The 27,657-nt window shown below is 39.1% G+C and overlaps 1 protein-coding gene across 1 annotated transcript; it reads right to left on the bottom strand.

The window, feature by feature from the left end:
- Positions 1 to 12: 12 nt before the first annotated feature.
- LOC140921591 (uncharacterized) lies at positions 13 to 24,919 on the bottom strand. The gene is made up of 13 exons (XM_073371592.1): positions 24,834 to 24,919; positions 21,387 to 22,635; positions 20,071 to 20,268; positions 16,716 to 16,913; positions 14,554 to 14,859; positions 13,289 to 13,486; positions 12,178 to 12,375; positions 9,112 to 9,242; positions 6,063 to 6,326; positions 4,882 to 5,086; positions 3,669 to 3,955; positions 1,097 to 1,234; positions 13 to 151 (listed from the first exon to the last, which is right to left on the bottom strand). The coding sequence occupies exons 1-13, from the start codon at positions 24,855 to 24,857 to the stop codon at positions 80 to 82; spliced, it is 3,468 nt and encodes a 1,155-aa protein (XP_073227693.1). The 5' UTR covers positions 24,858 to 24,919; the 3' UTR covers positions 13 to 79.
- Positions 24,920 to 27,657: the final 2,738 nt, after the last annotated feature.

The raw sequence follows: 27,657 nt of genomic DNA, 5'->3' as shown, positions 1-27,657 counted from the left end.
TCTCCGGGACGAAGTCCCATTTGCTGCACACAAACAATGCGCACTTGGATAACAGACGTTCCTGTATATCAAGGGATAATCAACCATCCTCTTTCCCTTCTCCTGGCACCTCGATTGACACATCCCTCGCGCGTTGGAGAAGTTTTACAAGCTGCGAGAAAAGACAAACGTTGGCATGATAACTTAAGTTTTCTCTTTTATGGTTCCGGGTGAGCTTCATTGAAATGGGCGGAGAAGTTTAACGGAAAATTGGAATTACACCTCAAATGGAGGCCAATTTGGGCGTAGCTCAGGCTTGACATGGCTTCCAAAAGGTAAGGTAAGGTAAGGTAAGGTAAGGTAAGGTAACTTTATTTAAACACGGTATTTCCTTCAGGTATACATTTACATTGAAGTATAGAAAAACTAACTTCCTAACTAATCTAAAATCTAAGATAAAAATAACATTCTATAACAGACAATCAAATAGGAGAAATCAGAACTCGTAAAAGTACTGACAACCATCTAGTGACACTGAAATACGCAATTTTGTCGGAATATTTCATAATTCTCACAATATTGTTGTTTTGTTGTTTTTGTTGTTTTCAGACATATACATTTCCTTTCGCTTAATATAACTTGAAAGGATACGTTTAATTAGCCGTTTGCTGTTTTACTTATCACGCTATCACCAGCTCTAAGTGAATTAACTGGCTATTTCTAATGAAAATATGGCACTGACTGAGTTTTACAAACTTAAGATGCGTTTTGTTTTTTGTTTTTTTTGGAGAATACAATATTACTTTATCAGGGTTCGCTTCTTCCAGAGAATCTAAATCTGGATTCTTGAATCCACACACGATTCTACGTCAGTAGGGCTGACATGGACCCTAACATTATTGAACCAAAAAGCCACCTCTCGGTTTATAATTCTGCGCGCTTTACGGAAATTCGCTGTGGAATAGGCTATTTTAATACGTCCTTTCTCCAGAATAAGTGTCCCGTTTTTGCTAATATATATCGAGGAGTTACTATATACATGTAATATTCTTAGCTTCGAATTCGATCCGTGTAAACTGTCGGAAGGGACTCACACCAAATAAATCCAGGTACTTACGCTGTCTCTTTCTCCCCCTAGATGTGCAATGTTAACGACATATATAAAAGCAAAGGCTTCAGGCAGATACTGAATCACCATTTCGTCCATTTCTACAGATTGTCCAACACCAGGGCTGTCAATGATTACTATTCCTGTCTGTAATTCAGAAAATAATAATAATAATAATAATAATAATAATAATAATAATAATAATAACAATAATAATAATAATAATAATAACGGTTTATTAACAGCATTTCCATAAAAAAATGGCTCTACATCTGCTAATAAAATATAAAATATAAAGTCCTCATATGTGACTGACTACAGGTCAACAGCAACTATGTCCTTGGTACCAAGACTTTGACCCTCCTCAGCCGGGACACTGGATGACTGTCTGTGCCTCCTACTGACCGCTGCAATTATCATGATAATTATTCTCAGCAGGGGCCTGATTCAGCTGGCTAGGGCAAAGAATGAGCAAGGTACTTGCCCGTCAAATCCTCTTACTAGAAAACAATGCTCCTTACTGAAGGGGTTGTGTCAAAATAGCCCCCTCCCTACGCCACTAGTTTTGTCCCCCAGGCCGGATCCACCCATCCACTGTTAGGAGAGTCCCTGGGCTATCCAGCTGTGTGAATCAAGACTCAAGGCAAATACATTTTTTGGAGACTACACTGGCCTGGGGCGCCAGGCACCAGGCGAAAACCTAGTGCCCACGTTTAAACGAAATCAGACAGATATAATCAAATAGAAAAAAACAACAACAACAAAAACAAATGCATTATCAAGTCAGGAGTAGAAATGTGCGTGGTAAAAATAAATAATAACAATAAAAATAATTTACTAATTAACCAACAAGCAAAGTAACTACCTAACTGTGGACTGGTTGAAAACTGTATTTGGAACTACATGGATTACATTACTTTGCTGAACAAGAATGCTGTATAATGACAGACTAGAAACAATAGACAACTCCCAAAGCACAAACTCAGCCAAAACGCTAAAAATCCTCAATGTTTACTCAAGTTTGGGCTTATAGAAGATAATGTCACAGTTTTTCAATGACCATGAAATTCAGGGTCCGGGTAGTTAGTTAATCAATTGTGGCCCTGAAAAAATTTGAAGGAAAAAAAACTACGAATTTTTAAGAAAATGCTTTTTTCGTGAGAAGGACTCTTAAACGCTGACAAACGTCAACAAATAGCGAAAACTATAATTTCTATCTGTTTGCTTTGCTCGAAATCGCGCGCATTTACAAGGCCCTAACGCGTTTAGCTGACTTGCAAGGACCCATCTGTTATAAAGATGCCCAAAATAAAGAGATGAATCTCATAGTTTATTAGATATAATCCGTGTAAAGTTTGCTTATCCTTTTCGCATAAATTATGACCTAAATTTGGAAACCGCTGAATTTCTCGAATTGGGTCTTTGCGATTTGGTGAAACTCTGTTCAGCACAAGGCACTAATGCGCACTATGTGTAGCCGAGAGATTTTCCCGAAAAAATGCCGGCAACAGCAGATTTTCGACTCAGACCTCAAAGGGGCGTGGCATTATAACCACGTGGCATTTACTCCGATCGCCAAAAATTTTATGTTATATTGTAGATTAATCCATATGTTATCCATTTTATGTGTTAGACTTACGATAAAAGTAAAGGTGGGGATACCAGAGAGCTTCAAACTAGGATGGTACCCCCCCCAAAAAAACTGGGTTGAGTCACCTTAAATTCCTTGCTTGCTGACACTCAGTGCTCAAATTGCACTCTTTGTAGTGCGTAATGAACACACTACTGTTTTATTTATTTATTTTAATTTTTATAATTTAGCAATTATACACATGAAATAATCTCTAATACTACTATATGAGAAATTTCTGCAATTTGATTGGCTTGGAGCAGTGGTATTTCAGCTTAATTTGAAATAACTACATGTGAAAATTACAAACCTTTTGCGGGTAGTAGTATAAACAAATAATAGCATGATTTGTATGTGACATTTGGCATAAATACCACTAGTGATATTTCAAAATTGTCAAATTTCACTCGCCTAACGGCTCGTGAAATTACGTGCAACAATTTCGAAATATCACTACAAATCATCCTATCACCTATACAAATTTTAGTCAATAGTGAAATACTTGTAAATACCGGTAGTTTTAATTTTTATTATTAATTCGATTTTACTTGCTACAATAGTAGCTTATTTTAATTTATAGTGTCCCCATTTAATGGTACCTCTACTGTTATATGCGACTACTGCTATGCTTGACACTTAAATAAAGGTCAGTATTGATTGATTGATTGTGGACAGATAGGCGGACGGGCAGACGTACGCTCATGTGACTACAATGTACAACTGGTTTGGTACCACAAAGTGGTGGTGCAGTTAGGCATGAAATAGTGTATGCATGGTATATGGTATAGCTGACAATGAAATTGTCTAAGTTGGTTGACCTATAATAATGCTCTGTTCTATAACAGATGCTGATCGTAAAAATTTTAGCAATTCAGTGATTTGTATAGCCGCTCGCGTAGTAGATCCTTATTCCGCTGCAAAAAAAATAGAAACCATTTAGCGAATAATTACCTTTAAAAGTTCATGGGGCCAGAAAAGCTCAACCTTTTCAAACATTGAACCTTTCTCGTAGACGTAAGTCAATATCTGCTCAAGATGATCATCAGGTTCGTGGAGTGAGATGTCTTTAGTCGTCATTCCTGTTTCAGGATCCTTGTCTTTAAAGTGCACCACCATTCTACGTCTCCCTCCATACTTCAGTTCATATATGATGGACGTTGTGAGACAAGCACCACAGGGCAGAATCTCCTCTCCAAGAATACAATTGATCAAGCTGCTTTTACCAGAGGATACGCGACCTGCAAATGCATCAAAACGACCAGCTGCAGAGTGCTAACTAATCAAAGCCTGGCTTTTTAGAGGGGCGGGGGGAGGGGGCGAAATAGGGATTGTTAGCGACATTGCCACACGTTCTCAGCATGAAAAACTCGGCAAGCAGGGGTGTCTTAGTATACCAGAAGCACAACTAAGCATTTTAGAGTTGATAAGTAAAAATAAGACATGAGACTGCCGACTTGAATGTTTTTTATTGCTAATAAATCAGTCGTTTTGTACAAAGCAATTCGCCGTCTAATTTATGCTTATAATAGGTAAATTGAAGTTTTAATTGTTAGGCAGTTTTTTATTTAAAAACTATTTGTGAGAAAAAGTATGAAATTGCTACATGCATAATAAATGTATGGTAAAGAAATCTTACCAACGTTTTTCTTGTGTTTGCATAGCCTGATATAAACACTGGAGTTCGTCTCGGGTTTGCGTAACTGTCGAGAATTCTCCCAACCCGTCTCGTGTTTATATCAGGCTATGCAAACAAGGAAATCGTTTTCTATTGCTTATAATTAGTATTCATAATGCCGTGAGCAGATGCTGGACAGTACAGTTTCATCTTAATTTGTGGGATAATGGACTAAAAGGGAGTCAATCACGAGTTCTTTGTGATTTGAGTCTATATGACCAGTTTATAGTCATACGAAAATGATTCGAAACTGTTTGTGCAAGCCACAATATGCGAAAATTAGTGCAATTAAAATGACGCAATAACTTTTATGATTTGACAATAAGTTATGAAAATAATGCTTGCCATTTCTGCTAAAATCATCCTAACAAACAAAAATCGAGATTGTAACGCCTATTTGGAGACAGGATACCCAAGAAACCGCAGGGGACCCAAAGATTAGAGTAGCAATGATAAATTATACAGCCTGGTGGCTTTCGCATCATTTACCTGCTACAAGGAGAAAATACTCCTTTAGCTGCTTCTCGCGCCACTTCATGTTCTCTTTGACATTTTCAGTATGCCTCTGAAGTAAAGTTAGCATAGGTTCATCCAGTTTACTCAAAAGGTCTTTGGCTTTGGCGTAGAAGCTTAGCAAAACCTGTGTTTTTCTGTCATCTTCTTTTTTGGCTTCAGATAAAATGGAAAAGACGCCCTGAAGAAAGTAAATTGAATATTTTAGACAAGAAAGTCTGTAAAAATTTCTCGCTAGATTTTTGAAGTACCGAGCTTTTACAGTACAAAGTGCTGTGAAAACTCAAGGTTAAATTGGATGAGTTTAAGGTTGTGCCGGTTCTCTAGGGGTTAGACGAACTGCTTCATTTTCAAAAATGCTGTACAGAACAGTAGATCGCTGCTCGTATCTGACAAGAACAGGCACTGTTCGTTTATTTGATGCAGCGACTGGCGTGGGTGTTGGCCTCGTTTCCGAATTCACATCCCATCAAAAAGTACATGAAACTAAGGTGATCTATCCAGAAGTTATCCAGCCATCATGACATTACACTAGGTCAATATTTAAATTAAACGTGAATACTTTTCAGCACAGTTTTCTCTGTTAACCTTGTTACACGAATTTTTGTCATTTTGTTTCCGTATTAGATACACTAATGCCTTGCCATTGTCAGCCTCAACGACCCTTAATTAATGTACGATTCAGCACTTAAAGGTCCCTCGACGAAGGAGGTACATTTCTTTTTTCTTTTTTTGTTTTACATGAGATAAGGGAAACATATAGAAAGGGGTTTCCCTATGAAAAGGTGCATTTTAGTCGTGGATTGTCCTTCAAACAACGCTAGAGGACTCAATTAGTGTACACAGTACACTGAAGTTCAGTGCAACAAATGTTTACAATACAAAAATGCAAAGCCTCTATTTTCTCTCGATCACATATGGGGAAAGCTGTGCATCTTGTGAGTCAGATACATAAAATACAAGAATGAATAAACTAAAAATTTTAATTGAAATTCACAATCAGTTCTGTATTTCCTTATAGGTCTAGCAATAACCAAACCGACTTGATCTTAGTTGCATGGTTTCATAGCGATCACGGATTGGCCCTCTTTTTTGAAAGACAGTGAACCTCGGTCAAACTCGTTACGGTTCTGAAATTTTACTGACAAACACCATACCTTTGGTGACCAGTTGAACGTCTTTTTTTGCAACTGAGTTAACGCAGTTCTTATTTGGACCTTCGCGTCGCTTAGGGTCTCCACCCATTCGTAACTTACACCAAGAACATCCATCACTTCTGTTAGTTCCCGAATACTCATTTCATCGATTCTTTCACTGGCTCTGTATTTGTGGCTGGTTGTGCTTTGCGGAGTGGTTCTGGCGCTTTGACTAGTTTTAGCGCTACCACAGTGTTTTAAGCACCCAACAGTTTCACTATAAACCTACGGTATAAAAAGAATACAAAGAACTTTGTAACAGTTGCAATTCAAACTTAAATACATTGCTAACTCAGTCTACAATCTTTAATCTTTGTAAGTCTTGTTCAGTACCGGAAATTAAAATAGAGCAAGTTTGAATGGGAACAATCTACTGCTCTAAAAGTAGAAAACAAAAAAATTTTCATTTTTATATCATCTTCTTTTTACATATCTACTTTTTAAGTTCAGATACTGATCTTTGTTAATTGACAGAACCACTATCAGGAAACTAAGACATGACAAAACTACATCTGCAAACTACTGTAAATAATTATGCACGCAATACCCGCAGTTCGCTCTTGGTCCATATTCCACTGGGACCCTCTGTAAGATACCTGAAACCTAATCTTAAGATTATGTTATATAAACACTCTTCTTGCCATGGCAAAAGTATTTGTCGATCGAATTTTAAAACGTGTGGACGAAATCGCCCGGTGTACCTATTCAACTCAAGTCACTGGCAGAATTTTTGAACAGTACTATTTATATCTAATTCTAGGTATCTAATGAAATAACTGGATGTCCGCACTACCCTTGCTGTAATATATAATAGCCTCGAAGAAATTTTTGCATTTAGGCAAACCGAAAAAAAATATAACTTCAGTTGGTAGAAGAAAAGAAACCTGAATAACAACTAGAATACAAAAAAGGCAATACCCTGGGATTAGTGGCCTCGCATCAATAATCCTGATGGGGAATGCGGATACAAAATTCGTGGATTCTCAGGACATCAACCTATTTATAGTTTCCACTGATTTTTTCGAGAAGTCGTTGATCTCTTGGAACTTTTGCAGTAAGTTTTCCATTTCTATCAGTTTAATTAGTTTTGTTTTTCCTTTGTTTTGGCGCATGGTAATATAATTCCAATGAATTTGAAAAAAAAAAAGTAAAAAATGTAACATATACAATGCTGACAGTTGTGTTAATAATATCATTACTGGGCTGTCTAAAGACACGCCCAGTTATTAATCCTCCTCCGTTCGGTAGTGTCTGCAACATCCGGACACTTAAATACAGGCACTATTAATCATTAGTAAAATCCAACTAGTGGTCTATTATCAATGCTGCGTTCTGATTGGTTAAGCTACTACTAGGCTATATGTCATAGCCCACTAGTAGCGAAAAGCGCGGGCTTTTTGGCGGCAAAAAAAGGATTAAAGTCTAGCTTTAACTAGCTAATTTTTTTTTTATTCTCGATATTTTAGACCAGCTAGTTGAATTTTACTAAAACAATTACTCCTGTCGCCCTCATGGCCTCTGAGTCAATAGTCCATTCGGCCTTCGGCCTCATGGGCTATTGACTCAGAGCCCATTCAGGCTCGAGGAATAATTGTTAATTAAACCATTTTAACCCAGAAGGCTTTGCGTGTTTGCGCCGTAGATTTTGCAGCTTCTATACATGTATAAAGTTTGCCTTTTCGTTTCTATATTTCCCTCTGTTTCACAGGCCTTTTTAGAGGTCTAAATTTTCGGAGAAGGGTAAAGGCAACTCGGACGACGCAATTCACACTGCGAGAATTTCGCACACAAGTTCATCTCCATGGCGAATGCTGCTGCAGGCCCATATGGGGAGAATATGTTTGAATTAGTCTGCCACTGAAATGCCCATGCCCTAATTAGCATTGAAGAACTTCTTAAAAAAAAACATGATTTCAATAATTTTTTCTTTACAAAATTCTAGCTATCACAATTTTTTCTTTTGAAGAAGACCGAAGTAGAGTACTGAAATTTCCTCAAACCAAATCTTCGGGACACTCATATTCATTTAATGATTTTGACAGTGATTAAGATTTTCTTCATCCTAGAAGGCCACGAAACATTTGTTTGCATGTTTTTGTTTAGCTGCTGCGCTGGAAGAAAGCGATCTAGAAGTTCTCACTTTTAATAAAAAGGTTGGGCCTACAAAGGTGCAACACACGCCCATGCTATATTTTCTGGACAGGATATAGCCTTGACGGCATCAAAAGTTGACAAATGTGGTATGAAAATGATCCTAGGTGAATTGCTTTTAAATTTGGACACCTGCAGTAATTTTCGTGACCAGATTGAAAGTTCAGCGCACTGAAAACAATTAGACTGAACATGTTGTGTGACATGAACTTAATGTTTCACAACCTGTCAAGTATTAGTTATTACAATTGCTTATTAATAAAAAGTGGCTTGGCGGATAGCCCAAAATCTTGTCTACCACTTATCTAAATTTATTGATACCTTGAATTTCAAGGAAGATACAGTATATTTAACAATGCCAGCCTTAAATCTCATAATATGCAAAAAATATATTTGGGTCATTAAGGGATAAAACGAAAACATTTGTTCATTTTATCCAAGACATCCCTTAATAATAGTGTATACGTCTTCTCATCTTACCATTAGTTATTATCAAATGTAACATTTCTCTCAAGAGTTAATAAAGGTTGTTGATTCTTCGTTCGTTTGTTATAAAACATATCACCAACTTCATGCAGATTCTTCGCAAGAAAATCAGTCTTGTATTTCCAACTGAATTCCAACAAAGAAAACATGGCCTAATAGCATAGCAAACATCGCTTTGGGTAAGCGTGCTTGTCATTTTAATTGTATGTATGTATTCCTTTCGAATTCCGTGTTTTGAAATTGAAATGTTACGATTAGCTGAAAGAAACAGCACAATTAGTCATAAGTGAAAGGGGATATTAATGTCATGGATAATGTTGAATAGTATACTTTTGTGATTATACTTTTTAAATAATTTATTCGACATTTATACCTGTCCGGCTGACGAGCCAGGAGTCCTTTTTCTTCTTGTGATTTCTTCTTTTACTCCAGATTTCATCTCATCCATCGTCTCAATGGGCTTCTTTTTAACAAAGGTAGGCATTTTGCCCGAGACCATTGAAACTAAGGATGAAGAATTATGAAAGGTATATTACAGTCATAAGCCGCGGGCCATTGCAGTGAAACTATAATTGTGGCTCAATTACTGATTAAACAAGCGTTACTATCCCTCCACTGGGATAATATTCGCACCGCATACCCAGTGTGCCGTCATGGGGAACTACCATGTGGCTAGACTGCGAGCAGTCTCTTATTTTTTCTTTGCAAAGTTACTGCACGCGAGCGGAAAAGCCGCGAGCCGCGAGAAACGAGGACGTCTGGTGGTTTCCAAACGCGCTGGATGAGATAAGAACTAGACGGATTTTAAGAGAAAAGGCGGACTGCGAGCAGTCTACCGTGTGGCACGAAATGTTTGCGGGTTCTAATTTTTGCGATTTTTAAGATCTGCAAAAATAAGTTCCCGCAAACATGTAAAAATTACCACAAACATTTTTCCTGAAAAAATTACTCCAGAGTAAATATTCTCTAATTTAAATTCGCTACACAAAAATACAGTACCAAGAACTCGTGTCTGTTCAATCACAACTTGTCTCTTTCATTCAGAAACAACGAAATACTAGTTTATTGCTTGAAAATATGTATTTCTATTGCACGTACTCAGTAAAAATGAAAATATTATCAATGCTGGGTACTGGGCAAGGTGAAACGGCCGCGAAGAAGAACCTAGGATTTAAGAACCTGCTGGCAGAAATGTCATGTTAATACTCCAAAATATAAGAACCAGTTTAGCCAAGAAAAATCAACAGGTTTTTATATATGTAGGGTAAGACTACATTGTCATAAACATTTAGATATAATAATAAATGTATAATGTGTAGAACCATTGTTGAAAACTGCATATATTATAGCTGTTAACGTAGTTTTGTTAGATTTTTGGTAAACAAATGCCTATTATGAAGGACAAATCCCATTCATAGCAATTTCTCATAATCAATAACAGTATCCTTCTTCATAAAAATTAAGAACCTAATTAAGAACCTATTTAGCCTAAATTTCCAATAAATACTCCAAACTAACAGGGGTCTTTTTTGCACGAGCATGTGCGACCGCTGAACAAGCGATGTGCATAGAGGCTCACCACAGGGTTTGCCTTCATCAAAATGGCGTGTCTCAAAGCTATCATAGTGATTATTTTGCTCGTTGGTCTTGGCGAATGTGCTCGTGATTTAACAAAATGTGTAGTTTGCAAAAAAAAACTCTAACATGGTCTTAACAAAAGCGAAGAAGACCGGCTTTAACATACATGAGCTACTATCAAATTTCATCTCCCCACTTGACCTGGACAACAGCGCTTATGTGAGTTCGAGGTGCGCGAAAGCCGATGTTCAGTTCAGCAGTCTAATATATGTTCTACAATTTTCCCAGCACTTTAAAGCTACAAAATTAAGAGCACACGAGACGTAGATTAGCCACCTGGTGAGATGTTGGTGGTAGTCACTCTGTATGTCTCGAACAATAAAAAAATGAATATCAATGAGACACAGTCAAAACTGCATTCAATAGGACCGAAATTTAAGTCCAATCTTGTGACCGATTTTGATGAAAAAAAACGGTTAGGTTTCCCAAGAAGTACAGTAAACATGTGATGCCGACCAAGAGTTAAAAATCATTAGAACATTTAAGTTCTGGCTGAAAGCAAATTCCTGTAAAAGATGCGTTACAATGTTAGTCCACGCAAACACAAGAAGTTCTACAATTTTCCTATAAACAAACTTTGTATCGCTAAAATACTTAAGGCAAAAACTTTCTTTTCCAACTGAAAACGGCATGGTAGTCGCCTGCTGATCGTTATTAATCCACTCCCGAAATATGGCTAAATCAGCTATTAACAAATTATTGACAGAAATCCTCTACGGCATCGAGAAACTGATTTACATCCGATTTATAGACAAACACTAAATAAAGAACATTTTGCTCAATAGCTACGCATCAGCAATGCATTCTATGCCAAACTTTGCGGTTCTTAAAGGAGAATCAAGACACGAGTCGAGCGCCAAACAACAACAAGCAGCCATGTTCGTGTCAGACATCCTTGAGAAACTTGCTCTTTCACCTCGTTCAGCGCGTCAGGCTCCACTTTAAATCAACAGATCTTTACTTATTTTGTACAACGAATGTCTTTCCTAAGTTCCTGCTACCATTTCAATCTCAAGCAAGCTTTCGAAGTGAACAATTTGGTTCCTATGACTATGCAGCACGGTCGCTGTCACTGGTCGCGTGCTCTTTGACAAGTCAGCGGTCGCGCATACTCATGCAAAAAAGACCCCTGTTCTCCAAACTATAAGAATCTATTTTGCCAAACTTCAAAAAATCTAGGTTCTTTTTCGCGGCGTTTAATGTACTTTCTGTAAATCGCAAAAATTAATTCCCAGCAAGAAAAACCAATCTGTACTAATCGCAAAAATTAGTTTCCGCAAAACACAAAAAATCGCCAATCCGCAAGAATAACTCCCGCAAAAATTTCGTGCCACAGGGTAAGTTATGGGAGGAAACAGCCACTGCCGGACAATAGGCATGCCGAACAATGAGGGTATGCGACGTCAACCGCCAACAGGGGAGGTGGAAGGGGCGAAACTTTGAAGTCACTTCCACTGAATTCCGTTGAACTGGTCAAGAGGCGGGCAAAAACCTAGCAATTCTAGCCAAGGACCGCAATGCATCATGCCACCAGCTCGCAGGTCCAACACGACAGAATTTAAAGGTCTGGAGTTTCTTCTTTCCCCCGTCACGGGCCAACTGTTTACGTCGTGAGAATACTCCTCACAAAGTTCAATAGACGCATTCAGCTTGGGTTGATGTTCACCCACTATAGAGACTGAGACCTTCGTTACAATATAACTTTAGTTAAAACCTCATTTGCATGCCGTATGGACCAATAGCACAACCAACTCACACATGCAAAATGCAAAATGCAGCTAGTAATAGGCAAGTTCCATACCTTGGTCAGAGGCGGTTGACCCTGACATACTAGGCTTACACCAGTTCGTGGAAAGTTCAGTACTCAAAGACCTTTTATCTTCATTTCTTCCCAAAGCTGTCTGTTTCTGATTACAAACAGGATTCTGTACTGAGGTTTTAGCAGCTGCTTCATGCTTCTCAAGACGGAAGTCACATTTGGACAGGACATTTGAAGTCTCTGTGTTATGAAAGGTCATAATTTCTAATTAACACAAACCGGCGAAAGGAAGTGGTGATGTGAACACCACACTGCTGACATTGACCTTACATGGCACTGCTGTGTTTATAGAACCATTCTCATGTCACTTGAAGTCTCTGGATTATAAACAGGCCATTGTAAAGCCAGTCAATCTATGATGTAACTTTATTTTAATGCATGCTCAGGAGACGCCGAAGCCAAAAAAGGTTAAGAAAATAAGTAGGACGTGTGGAGTAGTCATTCCGACGGAAAGGGATAGGGCCCGGAGGACCGAGACTAAGGTCTTTTAGGAACTGGAAAATATGAAGGTTAATTTTTACTGTACCTAAAATCCTACACACTGAATTCATTTCAAACATTACTTGGCTTATAACCGCACTATAATGCAAACAAGCTTAATAATATTCAAGTTTGGAGAATATACCCTAGTATTAAGAGTGAATAAACCCCGACTACGGGACAATAGGCATGCCGAACAATGAGGGTATGCGACGTCAACGACCACCAGGGGAGGTGGAAGGGGCGAAACTTTGAAGTCACTTCCACTGAATTCCGTTGAACTGGTCAAGAGGCGGGCAAAAACCTAGCAATTCTACCCAAGGGCCGCAATGCATCATGCCACCAGCTCGCACGTCCAACACGACAGAATTTAAAGGTCTGGAGTTTCTTATTTCCCCCGTCACGAGGCAATTGTTTACGTAGTGAGAATACTCCTCACAAAGTTCAATAGACGCATTCAGCTTGGGTTGATGTTCACCCACTATAGAAACTGAGACCTTCGTTACAATATAACTTTAGTTAAAACCTCATTTGTATGCCGTATGGACCAATAGCACAACCAACTCACACATGCAAAATGCAAAGTGCAGCTAGTAATAGGCAAGTTCCATACCTTGCTCAGAGGCGGTTGACCCTGACATACTAGGCTTACACCAGTTTGTGGAAAGTTCAGTACTCAAAGACCTTTTATCTTCATTTCTTCCCAAAGCTGTCTGTTTCTGATTACAAACAGGATTTTGTACTGAGGTTTTAGCAGCTGCTTCATGCTTCTCAAGACGGAAGTCACATTTGGACAGAACATTTGAAGTCTCTGTGTTATGAAAGGTCATAATTTTTAATTAACACAAACCGGCGAAAGGAAGTGGTGATGTGAACACCGCACTGCTGACATTGACCTTACATGACACTGCTGTGTTTATAGAACCATTCTCATGTCATTTTAAATCTCTGGATTATAAACAGGCCATTGTAAAGCCAGTCAATCTATGATGTAACTTTATTTTAATGCATGCTCAGGAGACGCCGAAGCCAAGAAAGGTTAAGAAAATAAGTAGGACGTGTGGCGTAGTCATTCCGTCGGAAAGGGATAGGGCCCGGAGGACCGAGACTAAGGTCTTTTAGGAACTAGAAAATATGAAGGTTAATTTTTACTGTAACTAAAATCCTACACACTGAACTCATTTCAAACATTATTTGGCTTATAACCGCTCTAATGCAAACAAGCCAAATAATCTTCAAGTTTGGAGAATATACCCTAGAATTAGGAGTGAGGGGACAGGCAAGAAGCAGACACAAGATTAAACACTGCAACTGAAGGAGCAGTCAGAACGCCAGAAATCTCAGACTTGCGACAGGGGCACCCAACGACGGTTTCCTCCGAAATACGACGAAAACACTTTTTAGGCTATCCAGAGTACTTATGGATAGAAATGTATTCTAAGCAGCACTACAAAATTTTTATCTGTTCGGTCAATAGACATCCTAGGGGAACTTAAGTCTTTTCGACACTACAAGGCCTTAGTAATATTTTTCCGAAAATTTTAGGTGCAATTTAACGTTTTACGAAAGGGAGAATATTTCTGATTCCTCTCTCCAGCACATTTTAGAATCCGAAAATCTTAGGTTTAGGGTTTCCTGGTAGGCCTGGTAAAAATCTCCCCGGCTTTTTGTAAGAAAAATAGTGTAACCTGGGTAGTAAAATATGAAAAATTAATCTCCAGAAAATCGTCGACCCAGCAGACTCTACAGTAAAGACTGTCAGTGAAATAGTAACTTCTTTCTTATAATCCGTCGGTCCCTAAGACCAAACCCAAGCAATGATTCATGTTGGTTTTTACATCTGTTTACAATACAAATCAACGTTGTTTTTAGGCTCACCTTGAACTGGTAATATTTCAGTTTCACCAGTTTCTTCAGCCCAGGGGTCCTTACTGATAGAAGTCTCTGGCTTGCGGCTGTTGCCTTGCTTAGGTCTCTTTGGGATGGCACCAGTTCCCTCATATGGGTCAGTTTTCTTGATAGAGCCAGCTCCACTCCCTCCCAATTGTGCTTCAACTCCGCTGGCACTCTCACTTTGATCTGGCTTTCCGTCTCTAGATAATTTACCATCATTTGTACTAATTACGGGAGAAATTGCATCTCCGTTTTTAGATTCCCCTTCAGCCAAGCTGCCTTTACTTGACTCTACAGAAAAGAAAACTATCAGTGAAACATCTTTCTTATTTAGCATTAAGAACAATTACCTATCTTTTCTCTTTGGTGGTAAAAGAACAATCAATTTGGTTAAAACTGAATTATTTCAAAAAGGCTGTAATGCCAGGTTAAAAATGTAATGTGCTACAGATTCAATTTTATCCAAAAAAAAATTGTGAGAGTGTGGAAAGACTTCAGTATTTCATTTACTTGTCAACAAGCAACTCTACATTAAATAGGAATTAAATGTCTCTTGTAAACACATTTCATTTCCCACTGGTTGTTGGCACCAGTTCCCTTGTACGGGTCAGTTTTCTTGATACAGCCAGCCCTACTCCCCCCAATTGTGCTTCAACTCCGTTGGCACTCTCACTTTGATCTGGCTTTCCGTCTCTAGATGATTTACCATTTTTTGTTTGTACTAATTCCGGGAGAAATTGCATCTCCGTTTATAGCTTCACCTTCAGCCAACCTGCTCTTACTTGACTCTACCGAAAAGAAAACCGCTATGGAAAATCCATTTAACGTTTCTCTTCGATCGACGTCATTTTAATAATGCTTCTGCTCAAGCTCTATTTCACGGCGGCCATCTTGTTATGCGCAGTGAGAGGTGTGCAGTGCAGAACTAGAGAATCACCTTAAGTTTATTTCGTAACGCAAACGTGAAATCAAATAGACAACGAAGCTATGAGAAAAGATGATAGTTCTTTTACATATAAAAATCAAACCAACTAAAGGCACATTAATTTTATGAAGTCGTTTCAGTTGTAGTTTTAGCTTTCCGTTGCCTACCATTGCCATGGAAACGCATAGTTACGGTTTGATGGCGTGTGATAAACAAGACCTACGTGGTAAACAGATTGGTATCACTGACTGAAATGTTACTATGTCTTGATAAACAAGGAAAAATGAATTCATTAAACATTCCTGAATTTTAATTAGTTGCGGTTTTCATTGAAACCAGCAATTCCGGTTAGGCACTATATCTGAAATGCTTGTATTGGTGACTACTATCAGTGTGCCAGATTTCGTGCTTGTATCAAAAAGTGCACAATTCACCCGAAATTTCGAGCTATGCCGCCGGACTAAATGTAGATCATCTGATGGCACAGTTACCGTAGTTACTCGATTATACACCGCGTTTATAAAATTTTCAGCGTTTCCGATACGGCGTTTGTTTCAAAATATTTTTTCTTAAATCACTGACAACAGTTACTGTAAATCGTTTTTAAATATCATGTTCTTTAAAGGTTCCAATATCTAGCTGTATCTTATTTTGCTGATATAGAATCGTAATTGTCCGGATGGTGTAGATTACCAAGTTGTACCGATTTTTTTCTCTTACCCTCGAATAGACGCCGCATTCTTCTGATTGGGTGCGACGTTTATTCGAGGGCGGCGTTCATTGGTAATTTTGCTTCCATTTGCGGCGTGTAATCAAGGGCGGCGTTTAATCGAATAAATACGGTACTCAAGGGAGATTCTCATTTTAAATAGACATATCCATGCTCGCCGACAGGCACATTTTATTTGTAACAAGACAAGGGATAAAATCTGCAGCAAAGAACACGTTATCTATGATGGGACAAGGAAGGAAATGAATAGACTCTATTACGTGTACGTTGAATAATTAATATGGCAAGAAAGTACTTGTCTGGTCATTCTCCTTCTAAGGGAACGTTTCCTCGATATTTTTTCCACATTTAGCGGGTGCCCATGAATGCATAAAAGCGAACCAGATATAGAGAATTTAACATAAATGAAATCACGGCAGCAAATAGAAACAGGGAACATTCGCATGAATACCTAATAGGTATATAAGCAGGCGAGGTTGATATATTCCATACCTGGGTCAGGAGTAGATTCTGAAAGACTTGGCCACCAGTTTTCGAGAGGTTCCTTCTTCGGTGAAGATTCAGCTTCATTTGTTCCTAAATTTTTCTCTCTCTTCTCAAATGGATGTCGTTGCTCTGAAGTTCTACAAGCCTCCTCAAGCTTTTCAGCAGGGGTATCGCATTTTTGGCGCATGTTCATGTTTTCATTTCCTGCATTAAAGAACATACCCTCCGTGTTAACCCTTTCATTCACAGAGTTAGGACAAGTAATGACCCTAGTAATAGTTTTTGAGGTTGTCTGTCACCATTCAATTGAAACCTTTTCCTCAGTATTTTCACAAGGTACTACTTATTTAGTAATGATAGTACTCATGCATGATTCAATACCAACTGTTACCATTCTCCCGGGCATGCCCCCCAGGGATGATTTGAAGTTTAGGTTTTTTTGCCAACTGGCAGTCTATTCGCCAACCCCGGGCACAGGCAGGACCGGGCTTGTCATCAACCACAACTACCTTGTTTTGGGTGCATCATAAAAATAACAGTGATGATTTACGTACAATAGGAAAGAGAGGCGTTAATGAACAAGAACTTTAACGCTTTTCCAGAGTTTATTGAACAAAGTATCTACATGTACATGTATAATATCTCCTCCCACTGCACTTCCTTGAGAGAAAGGAATTAACGACCGGTGAACAAACAGAAATAGATCATAACGATACATTCGAGCACGGCTTCGAGTACATTTGCTTGACAGTTTGTAACAAACGTACCTTCGGATACACATTATAATTTTGGGAAGTTATCCTTTCCTATCCAGTCTGCCTGAGAGTAAAAAGTCTCGGTGGTCTTCTCCACGCGGTCCGGTGCCATCATGTCATCCGAAGAATGATGAGCTTTACGAAAGTTGATTGTTATTTTTTCTTTTTTGGAAATTTGTTTAGCTCCCCTATACCCGCGGGAAAGCTGACCGCTTCTAAAAATTCCCCACCACCGGGCCCGAAGAGCTAATTAAGAGTAGTGCTTGTCCTAGCCTTCCCACGCAGGTGTTTTTAAGGGAGCTCGTCTTTCATCCCTCCCCACAAACGGTACTTTCGAAAACGAAGCACTCGAAAACGAAGACCGAAGCACGAAGCACCCAAATCTCGAAAACGAAGCACCCTCGATCGAAAACGAAGACCCCTAAATCTCGAAAACGAAGCACCCTAGATCGAAAACGAAGCACCCAAATCTCGAAAACGAAGACCCCAAAACTCGAAAACGAAGCTCCTGAATCAGGTGGAGGCAGCGGATGCGTCCACACCTCCAAAGGTCCACAAAATCCATCCCAAGGTTTTATAAGAGCCTGCCAACTGTTTAACTGAATTTTTCTAGATAAGATATACTGTATTAATTTTATTATTGGTCTCGCTATACTTGATACATCTTACCTTAATATGCATTTTTTCGGTACACATACATGTTTATGTAGACTTCAAAACTGTCCGTCAGCAGATTTTGGCGTATTCAAGTACGCGTGAGCAGTAACACAAAAGGTCTGAAACGAGGCTGAAAACGGAGTGTGAGGCTCGCGCGTATTACTCTTACGCCACGCTTTAGCGGCTTCTTTACTGATTTTGAGAAAAAAACCGATTGTTTTGCAGTCTAACATATTGGATATGCAGAAGGTTACGCCCCCTCCCGATCGCAAAATTATCAAACTTCTAACATTTGTTCTCTTGTTTTCGCCGCTTCGATATCGTTAAGACTCGTAATGACGACGGCTACCACGTTTTCCAGCCAAAATGACGCTGGTTCGCGCGCGAGCACCACTTAGTACTAAGAAAATCTCGTACTCGTCTTAAAATCTAAAGCTCTCTATCATCGACTCAAGCCTGCGAATTTAACTGGCTGTTACTTGCAATACAGTAACATTCTAGAAATAGTTTGGGCGTTTTTGGTTTTCTGATCACGTCCAAAACATGGCCTCCCACCGGGCCTCCCACGCAGCGGCGGAAATGCATTTACAACTTGAGTAGATTTGAACTGCATTCGATTCGTTATCGTGCTTGATTCCTGCTGTATTAGCATTGGTCTCGTGTTTATAAAGGACAGGCCGGTGTCGAATTTTTGGGTGCTTCGTTTTCGATCTAGGGTGCTTCGTTTTCGAGTTTTGGGTGCTTCGTTTTCGAGATTTAGGGGTCTTCGTTTTCGAGTTTGGGTGCTTCGTTTTCGATCTAGGGTGCTTCGTTTTCGAGTTTTCGGTGCTTCGTTTTCGAGATTTGGGTGCTTCGTGCTTCGGTCTTCGTTTTCGAGTGCTTCGTTTTCGAAACTACCCCCCACAAACGCCGTTTGTGGGGAGGGATGAAAGACGAGCTCCCCTAAAAACGCCTGCCTGGGAGGCCATGCTTGTCCAGACGTAATGTGGGCGAGCCGATGCTAGACCTATAGCCACTTCTTTGCTTTGTTTGGATAGTGTAGGAGCTGCTCGTATGGTCTCCCCTGATTGGTCGCAGGAAACAATGACATGCATGTCATTCTTTCAATTGTTTTAGTATTATTTGGGGTCAGGGATATAGGCACCATTGGTGACTTCTCTTCCGAGCAGCTGCTACATGACTTGTTTCCCTAATATAGATCATCTGATGATACAGTTACCGTATTTATTCGATTAAACATCGCGGCGTTTTATAAAATTTTCAGCGTTTCCGATGCGGCGTTTGTTTCAAAATATTTTTTCTTAAATCACTGACAACAGTTACTGTAAATCATTTTTAAATATCATGTTCTTTAAAGGTTCCAATATCTAGCTGTATCTTATTTTGCTGATATAGAATCGTAATTGTCCAGATGGTGTAGATTACCAAGTTGTACCGATTTTTTTCTCTTATCCTCGAATAGACGCCGCGTTCCTCTGATTGGGTGCGGCGTTTATTCGAGGGCGGCGTTCATTGATAATTTTGCTTCCATCTGCGGCGTGTAATCGAGGGCGGCGTTTAATCGAATAAATACGGTACTCAAGGGAGCATTATCATATCCATGCTAGCCGAGAGGCACATTATATTTCTAACAAGACAAGGGAGAAAATCTGCAGGAAAGAACACGTTATCTAACGGATGGGACAACAAAGGAAACAAATGAATAGACTCTATTACGTGCAAGTTAAATAATCAATATGGCAAGAAAGTACGTGTCTAGTCATTCTCCTGCTAAGGGAAAGTTTCCTCGATATTTTTTTCCACATTTACCGGGTGCCCATGAATGCATAAAGTCGAACCAGATATAGAGAATTTAACATGAATGAAATAACGGCGACAAATAGAAACAGGGAACATTCGCATGAATACCTAACAGGTATATAAGCAGGTGAGGTTGGTATATTCCATACCTGGGTCAGGCGTAGATTCTGAAAGACTTGGCCATAAGTTTTCGAGAGGCTCCTTCTTCGGTGAAGATTCAGCTTCATTTGTTCCTAAAGTTTTCTCTCTCTTCTCAAATGGATGTCGTTGCTCTGAAGTTCTACAAGCCTCCTCATGCTTATCAACAGGGGCATCACATTTTTGGCACATGTTCATGTTTTCATTTCCTGCATTAAAGAACATACCCTCCGTGTTAACCCTTTCATTCACACAGTTAGGACAAGTAACCCCTGTAATAGTTTTTGAGATTGCATGTCGCCATTCAATTGAAACCTTTTCCTGAGTATTTTCACAAGGTACTACTTATTTAGTGTATAGTACTCATGCACGGTTTAATTCCACATGTTACCATTCTACCGGGCATGCCCTCCGGGGATGATTTGACATTTATTTTTTTTCCTACGTGGCAGTCTATTCCCCAACCCCGGGCACAACAGTACCTTGTTTTGGGTGCATCATAAAAATAACAATGATGATTTACGAACAGTAGGAAAAAGAGGCGTTTGAACAAGAACTTTAACGCTTTTCCAGAGTTAATTGAACAAAGTATCTACATCGTGACATGTATAATATCGCCTCCAACAGCGCTTCCTTGAGAGAAAGAAGTTAACGACCAGTGAACAAACAGAAATAGTTAATAACGATGCATTCGAGTACACTTCGAGTACATTTGCTTGACAATTTGTAACAAACGTACCTGCGAATACACATTATAATTTTGGGAGGTTATTCTTTCCTAACCAGTCTGCCTGACAGTAAAAAGTCTCGGGGTCTTCTCCACGCGGTCCAGCGCCATCATGTCATCCGAAGAATGATGAACTTTACGACAATTGATTATTATTATTTTTTAATTTTTCCAGCTCCCCTATACCCCAGGGAAAGAACGCCTCTAAAAATTCCTAAAAAGTCAGAGCCCCCTGTTCATCTAGTGCAGGGGATTGCCAAACGAACAGCTGCTTGCTTACATGCGCATTGCCGTTCTTCTCCCTCCCCTCCCCTACTTTAAGCCCGTCGTCCTCTCCCGTGAAATTCTTTGTACCGCCCCAACCTCAGTCACGATTATTCATCACTCGCCCGGTTAAATTCAAATGAATCTTCTCCAGCGTAATTATACAAACGTATACAATTCTGCGGAGATGTAATTGACTATTTGTCATGCACTGATGCTAGTGAAAATGTTCCTTAGCTAGAACATTTCAGTCTATCGTTAATTTGCCTAAAAGGCAAGCCTAAGAAATTGCATTCTTTGCACTCTGAAAACAAAAATATTTAGTACAAATCATACCCTGCACCATTTGCCACATTCTATCCACAAGGGCTTCACATTGCTCCTTCCAATTATACATCTTTCCATAGGATGCTTTAACAGCTAGGATCTCTTTCAGCCGCATTGCATGTCTGGAACGAACAGCCTCAATCGCTTTCGCCCATTTCGCAGGATCATAAGAATCCACCACACACAAATGACCATGAGGAACATTATCTATTGCTTTGGCAAATCCTGACCTTTTACTAACAAGAATGGGCAGACCTGCAGACAAAGCTTCAACTGCAACAAGGCCAAATCCCTCTGATTTCGACGGCATGATAGCAAGGTCAGCTTCGCAAAGCAAATCTTTCATTTTGTCTCTGCTTTGTACAAATCTCCTGACAGTCAACTGCTCTTTAGCAATACCACACTGTAGAAGTCGGTCTCTTACCTCTTCTTGTTTTCCTTCAGGCGCACCGACAAAGGTTAATTCATAAGGTTTGTTTTTCAACCGTTGATCAGCAAATGCTTTAGCAGCAATATCAAGCCCTTTCAGCTCAAAATCCTCTGTATCACCTCGACCAACTATTAACACTTTAAAATCATCGTTGTTATTCGCAACTTGTTCTAAATCTCCAAATTCTCTCTCAAAAAGTCCTGGGGTAAATGAAAAAATATCTTCACCTTTCTTCCAGCGCCTTAAATATGCCGAGTAAGACTGTGTTAACCGAGGACCAACCGGCATGACAAGATCAGCACATTTACACAGATCAACTTCAGCTTGATATTTTGTTTCTCCTTTAGAAGTAGGATCAGAGTAGTTTTTAAACTTGCTAAGGTCTTCTGGAGCCGTATGCACCACCTGAACCCACTTACAATTACTGAACTGAACAAAATTTCGTATTATTTGTACTTGCGGGCCAAGTTTCATACCATGTCCAATGACAATATCAATGTGGAGATGTTTGGGTGGGCAGCTTAACCAGTAAAGTGGATCTAACCCTGCTTGACACTTTGCATCGACAACATTAACTCCATATCTTCTAGCTTCATTTTTCTCCTCGTCTTTACAAGCTCCTTCTGGAACTAACAACGTCACGTCCACTTGGGGATGTTCTGAAAGGTGTATTGCAAGCTCTCTGTTAAATGTCGACAAACCACCAGCTGAAGAATTCCACTCACTACCCAGAAGCGTGATTTTAAGTGTTGGTCTGGTAGAAGAACCACCACTATCTCCTAGCACTCCTCCTGGTGTAGTTGAGCTGATGATCTGAGGACAATCAGCCTGTAAGAGATTAACAGAAATCTTAAAAGGACATCTTAAATGCTAACTTTTTTACTTTCCTTCACTGAAACAGTTTAGTGGGGAAGAAGGAAATAATTGTTATCATCATCAACTCTTGTTATCATACACGGGTAATAATATCTAAAACATGAAAATGTTGAAAAACCAATGTTAAATATGTCAATAACAAGTGTCATTCAAAGACAACAAAAAATGATAATAATTGGTAGCACAATGCGAACAAAGAACCTACTTAAATAACAGACATTCGCTCAAACAATTGGCCAGGAATAACACCTTTTATTATCATTTAAGATACTTCTCTGTTTCTGATTAGCTTAAATCCCTAGGTTAAACTTTTCATGATATCTAGCGGTGGTCAATCGGGAGACTTTTTTTTATTGTTTACGACTGATTTCAATTGTCAAATAATATACTTATTGGGCGATTGAAGTCACGCATAGGCAGTCAGGTAGCCCCAAGCGTAATATGACAGTTTGTATGGAAAATAACTTACAACGAATGAATTTCAACTAGTAAAAGTTATCAATTTCATGCATCTTGTTTCATGATGTTCTGTTGTTGTCTCTCTTTGCACCAACTAATTTTAGCGCAATTTGTCAGGTCACATGAGTGCTTAAATTTCGCTGAAACGACTTAGAAAGAAAAAAATGACACTAGGTAACTATATTTAAACTTTACTGATATTCGATGTGAGTCTTATTTCCCAAACAAACTGTCATTAATTACGCTTGGGCCACCTGTGGAACCACGGCGAGGCGGCTGAGCTGTTTTGGAGGTGCGCAATCTCGTCGCCGGAGCCAACCTCGTCCCCAGGGTCTTCTCGCTTTCCAACATTGGAGAGCGAGAAGACACTGGGGACGAAGAAAGAGAAGAGCTCCGGGGTCAAGAGACTGAGAACATGGCGGATGATTTCACAAGGCAAGCACAGAGGAAATAGGCGATTTTATATCACAATAATAGCAACGATACTGAAAAATTCTCATATCTTGGTTCATATCTCAACACTACCGAGGAACAGGGAAATGTTTTAACGAAATTATACGTAGAGGTAAGAACGTTTGTTATATGAGTATGAAAACATTTCTGAAGTATTTTGAACCAGTAATAAAACATTTAATGAATTCGCGTTCCGTGTGATTTCACACGATGTTAGCCACCGAAGTCGATAACGCCCTCCACGATCTGCATAATTTTTCACATGCGATTCAGGTACTGCACTGTATGTGGCATTAGGGACCTTAAGCAAAGACGTTTTTGAGCGACGCACGTCAACCGGAAGTGTGGCCCTCTCCCTTTTTATATGCCTTGACGCTAACAAACTTGTATTGCTGGGTTTCTTTTCTCTTTTAAAGACGATTTACGCGAGAGTTTCAACCACACCACTCCCAATGATGCAAAAAGTCCACTTCCGGTTGACGTCCGTCGTTCAAAAACGCTGTTGCTTAAGCTCCCTATTAAAACGTACAGCCCGGGGGGAACCTCAATTAAGTTTTATACGGGGAGGCTCCACCCCTAGGTCCAGCCCCTTACCCTTTTATATAACAACTGCCTCACGAGTGATTAATTAACCAAAAAAATAATCCTGCGCTTTTTAAAATGACTTTGAAACGACTGTATCAAACTGAAGTTATCTGAAGTTCTCGACTTTTTGCATTTTATTCATTTAACTTACACATTTTCTTGCTAGAAGCAAAGACGTGGAGATTGATTAACAGAGCAAATGTTCTAGTAACACTACAGGTGTCCATATGCTAACTGCATGCAGGGAGGTATGTGGTGAGGCTTATCTACGGCGAAAAATACTGAAAAGAGCTCTGAAATGCATGTACTAAATTGCTAATTGAAACCTCGCTTTTTTAAAAACCAGCATTTAAAGTATTCCAATTTAAAAATTGGATTACTTAAAATGCCTACTTAACGACATAAATTTTGCAAGTGCTCTTTAAGGAAGGTGGCGGGGGGCGCAATGAAATGGGTTTGATCAAGCTTCTTGCACAGAAGGTGGGGTATTTGATGGGACTGGGTATTTGACACTGTCAGTAACAATTTTTTTGGAAAAAAAAATCAAATGCATAGGGGTTTGTCTGGGGGGGGGGGGTGGATGGATGCTCTTGGAATTAACTGATAAATGTTTCAAAAAATGTAGTTCAACCTACAACAGTGTCATAACAAACCTTTTCAGCACTTGAACTGGCCATTCTCTGCAAGCCTCAGTGGCTTTCTTGTCAGGTTCAGCCTGTTAACTTACCACAGGTTGACATAATCCTGGAAGCAATGAACCTAATGGCGTGCTCAAAGTAAACAAAATGAACACACAAGATCATTTAGAAATCATAGTGATTAGTCTCACAAATAGCTGATTACGTGGAGCCTAACATAGCAGGGCTCAAAATTGTGACTGATATGGTCGCCAATGTGACTGACATTTGCTCCTTGGTGACTAAAAATTCTGGTTTAGTCACCACTTTGGCGACCAGATTTCTCTATGATTCAGATTTAAGTTAAAAGAGTGAAGTTAAAACAAACATTTCATCTTATCTTACTTTGCTTTTGTCATAAAAAATATCCCAAATCACATAGACAAAGCCAGTTTACCTCCATTATATTTTCAAATAATCAAATCAGATGGAGCACGCCATAATATGAGCTGCATCATTTACATTACACAAACTGATGACTGAAAATTTTGCATCTGGCGACTATATTTCTCCAGTTGGTCGCCAAAAGGCAACCTGAGGATTTTTTTTCATTTTGAGCCCTGCACTACAAGTAAAATTTTTATTTTGAGCCCTGCACTACCAACAAAATTTAACAATCCTGAGGTTTAAACCTATGTTGGAGACAATTTTGAAAGATTCTCTTGAAGGTTGGATTTGTTAACAAAACAGGTTTACAGGGTTGATAAAGAAGAGAAGCTTCCTTACTATAAACAACTGTAAAAAAGACTGTTGGTATTACAGAAATCTCTGAAAATGAGTCAGAGAATGAGACTGCCAACCTAAATTTTAAGAGTTATATTTGTATTTTCTGGCCTTGAAGTTGATGTTGATACGTTTGATATAGACACTCGCCGAGCACACCGCAATGAAAACATGGCTGTCAAATCTCAAATTATACTAAGCTGTACTTCATGTTGTCTTATTACTAACTAGACTGCAACAGCTGTCTCTTTTTTCCTTCAAAATTAACAAGCAGCAATTTATTATAAACCCACGCTTACACAATGATTGGCTATACTTCTGTCGCTCATCTGCTGGTCTTTAGTTAACTACATCGTGGGTGTTTTGCCACAGATGGCACTTTTGTAGTCAGTGGTGTGTTTTCATTTTACATTACAGTCATAATCAGCAAAAAATTTACTAGTTTCTACTTGAAGACATTACCCAGTGTCACAACAGAGTTAACTGAAAGGAAGCAAAGTGATGTAAATTTTATTAGATGCACTGTACAATTATGGTTAGATTCCAAATTTTAATGTCAAAAAAACACTTCACCAATAAAGTCCATTAAATTCTAAAATTCACCCTGGGTTTGGGAATAGCCTCGAATCTTTAGTTCTTTCCCATGACATTGTGCCATCTGTCACATGTATGGACATTTTACTTTCCTAGCACATTTTGCTCAACAGACTTAATAAAGACTGTTCATAGTCTATATGATTACAGGTTTACAGATAAGAGCAAACTGAACTCTACCCAGTCAGTCAACATCATCATCATCATCATCATCACTTGGATGTCCACCCCCTCCCCACCACCTTCACCTTGATCAAAAAGTGAAGGCTTTCTATGGTCATGTAATTCCATTCCAATGGAGAAAATAGTTTTTCACGGGAGGGGAGTTGGTGACAAGTACTATTACCTGAGACTCCCTTAGTAGGTCACTCTCTTAATAAGACCTGGCTAAATCCCAATCTTGACCCAGAGCTCTTCTGCGCATGTAGAGGGGAGAGATCAAGAGCTCTGGGGAACCCTGAAGCAAGATTGTCTCTGATTGGTTTCAGCAAAAAACAATAAAAGTGTTTCTGATTGGTCCATTCAAGTTTGCATGTGAGCAGGTTTTTCCCTAGAAATGTTGAAGTAAACAAGACCAGCCGATTCTTGATTTCAGCGATTCCAAAACAACATTTGTGTGACTAATTAGGCAGAATTACTGGATTTTCTAAGTTTCAAATAAAATAGCTTAGCTACAAAACAAAAATTGAAAGAAAAAGATTTGAATGTGAATAAAATAAAATAAAAATGCACAAACATCTTTGCCAGCTATAATTTAAGAAGCATGACACATTACTGATTTTTCTTTGACTTCCACATTATCATATTCACATGAAGTAGCCAGTATGAATGAAAACTTGAGTTTCTTGTCATAAATTGCCCAAAAACAGACTTGCAAGTTCAAAAAAAAAAAAAAGTAAATGGTTCACTAAAGTGATGCGTGTACAATGCGACTAGATATTTATAGTTGTCTTCCGTTCGCACGATATCGCATTTCAAAGCAGCTTCGCTGAAGTGTTAACAAACATAAATTTTAAGGACGCTAAATTCCTATTTTGGAAAGTTTTATTGGAATTTTGATCAGTTTATCTTAACAAGCCATTCGGGTTTTACTTACCGCCTCGTGAAGTGATCCACAGAAATATTTAATCAACTGTCAAGCATATGCAAACTTCAAGTCTCAAATCCGTGATTGGGAACGTTTAACGGTATCTTCTCAGCAGCTATCACAAGAGCCTTGGATACCTGAAAACTCTTCAAGGCCGATAACTGAATTTCTTCAGTTCTAATACCTATAAAAGAAGCAAAAAGTTTTGGTTGGATCAAAGAGCATGCGCTGTGAGGCCCAAATAGCCAGATTTTGGCTACTCCGGAGCAGAGTTTCCCAGAGCTTTTGTGCGCATTCCCAAACCCGTAAGCACTGGGGTCGAGAATGGGCTAAATCCCTAACAGACAGTTAAAAGAAAAATTGTTTGACAATACTGTTTAGTTTTACAAGTGGGCC

Source organism: Porites lutea, chromosome 12 (genome assembly GCF_958299795.1).
Source record: "Porites lutea chromosome 12, jaPorLute2.1, whole genome shotgun sequence".
In the NCBI taxonomy this organism is placed as follows: domain Eukaryota; kingdom Metazoa; phylum Cnidaria; class Anthozoa; order Scleractinia; family Poritidae; genus Porites; species Porites lutea.
The sequence above is the reverse complement of the archived record's forward strand: the minus strand, read 5'-3'. Positions and strand labels throughout refer to the sequence as shown.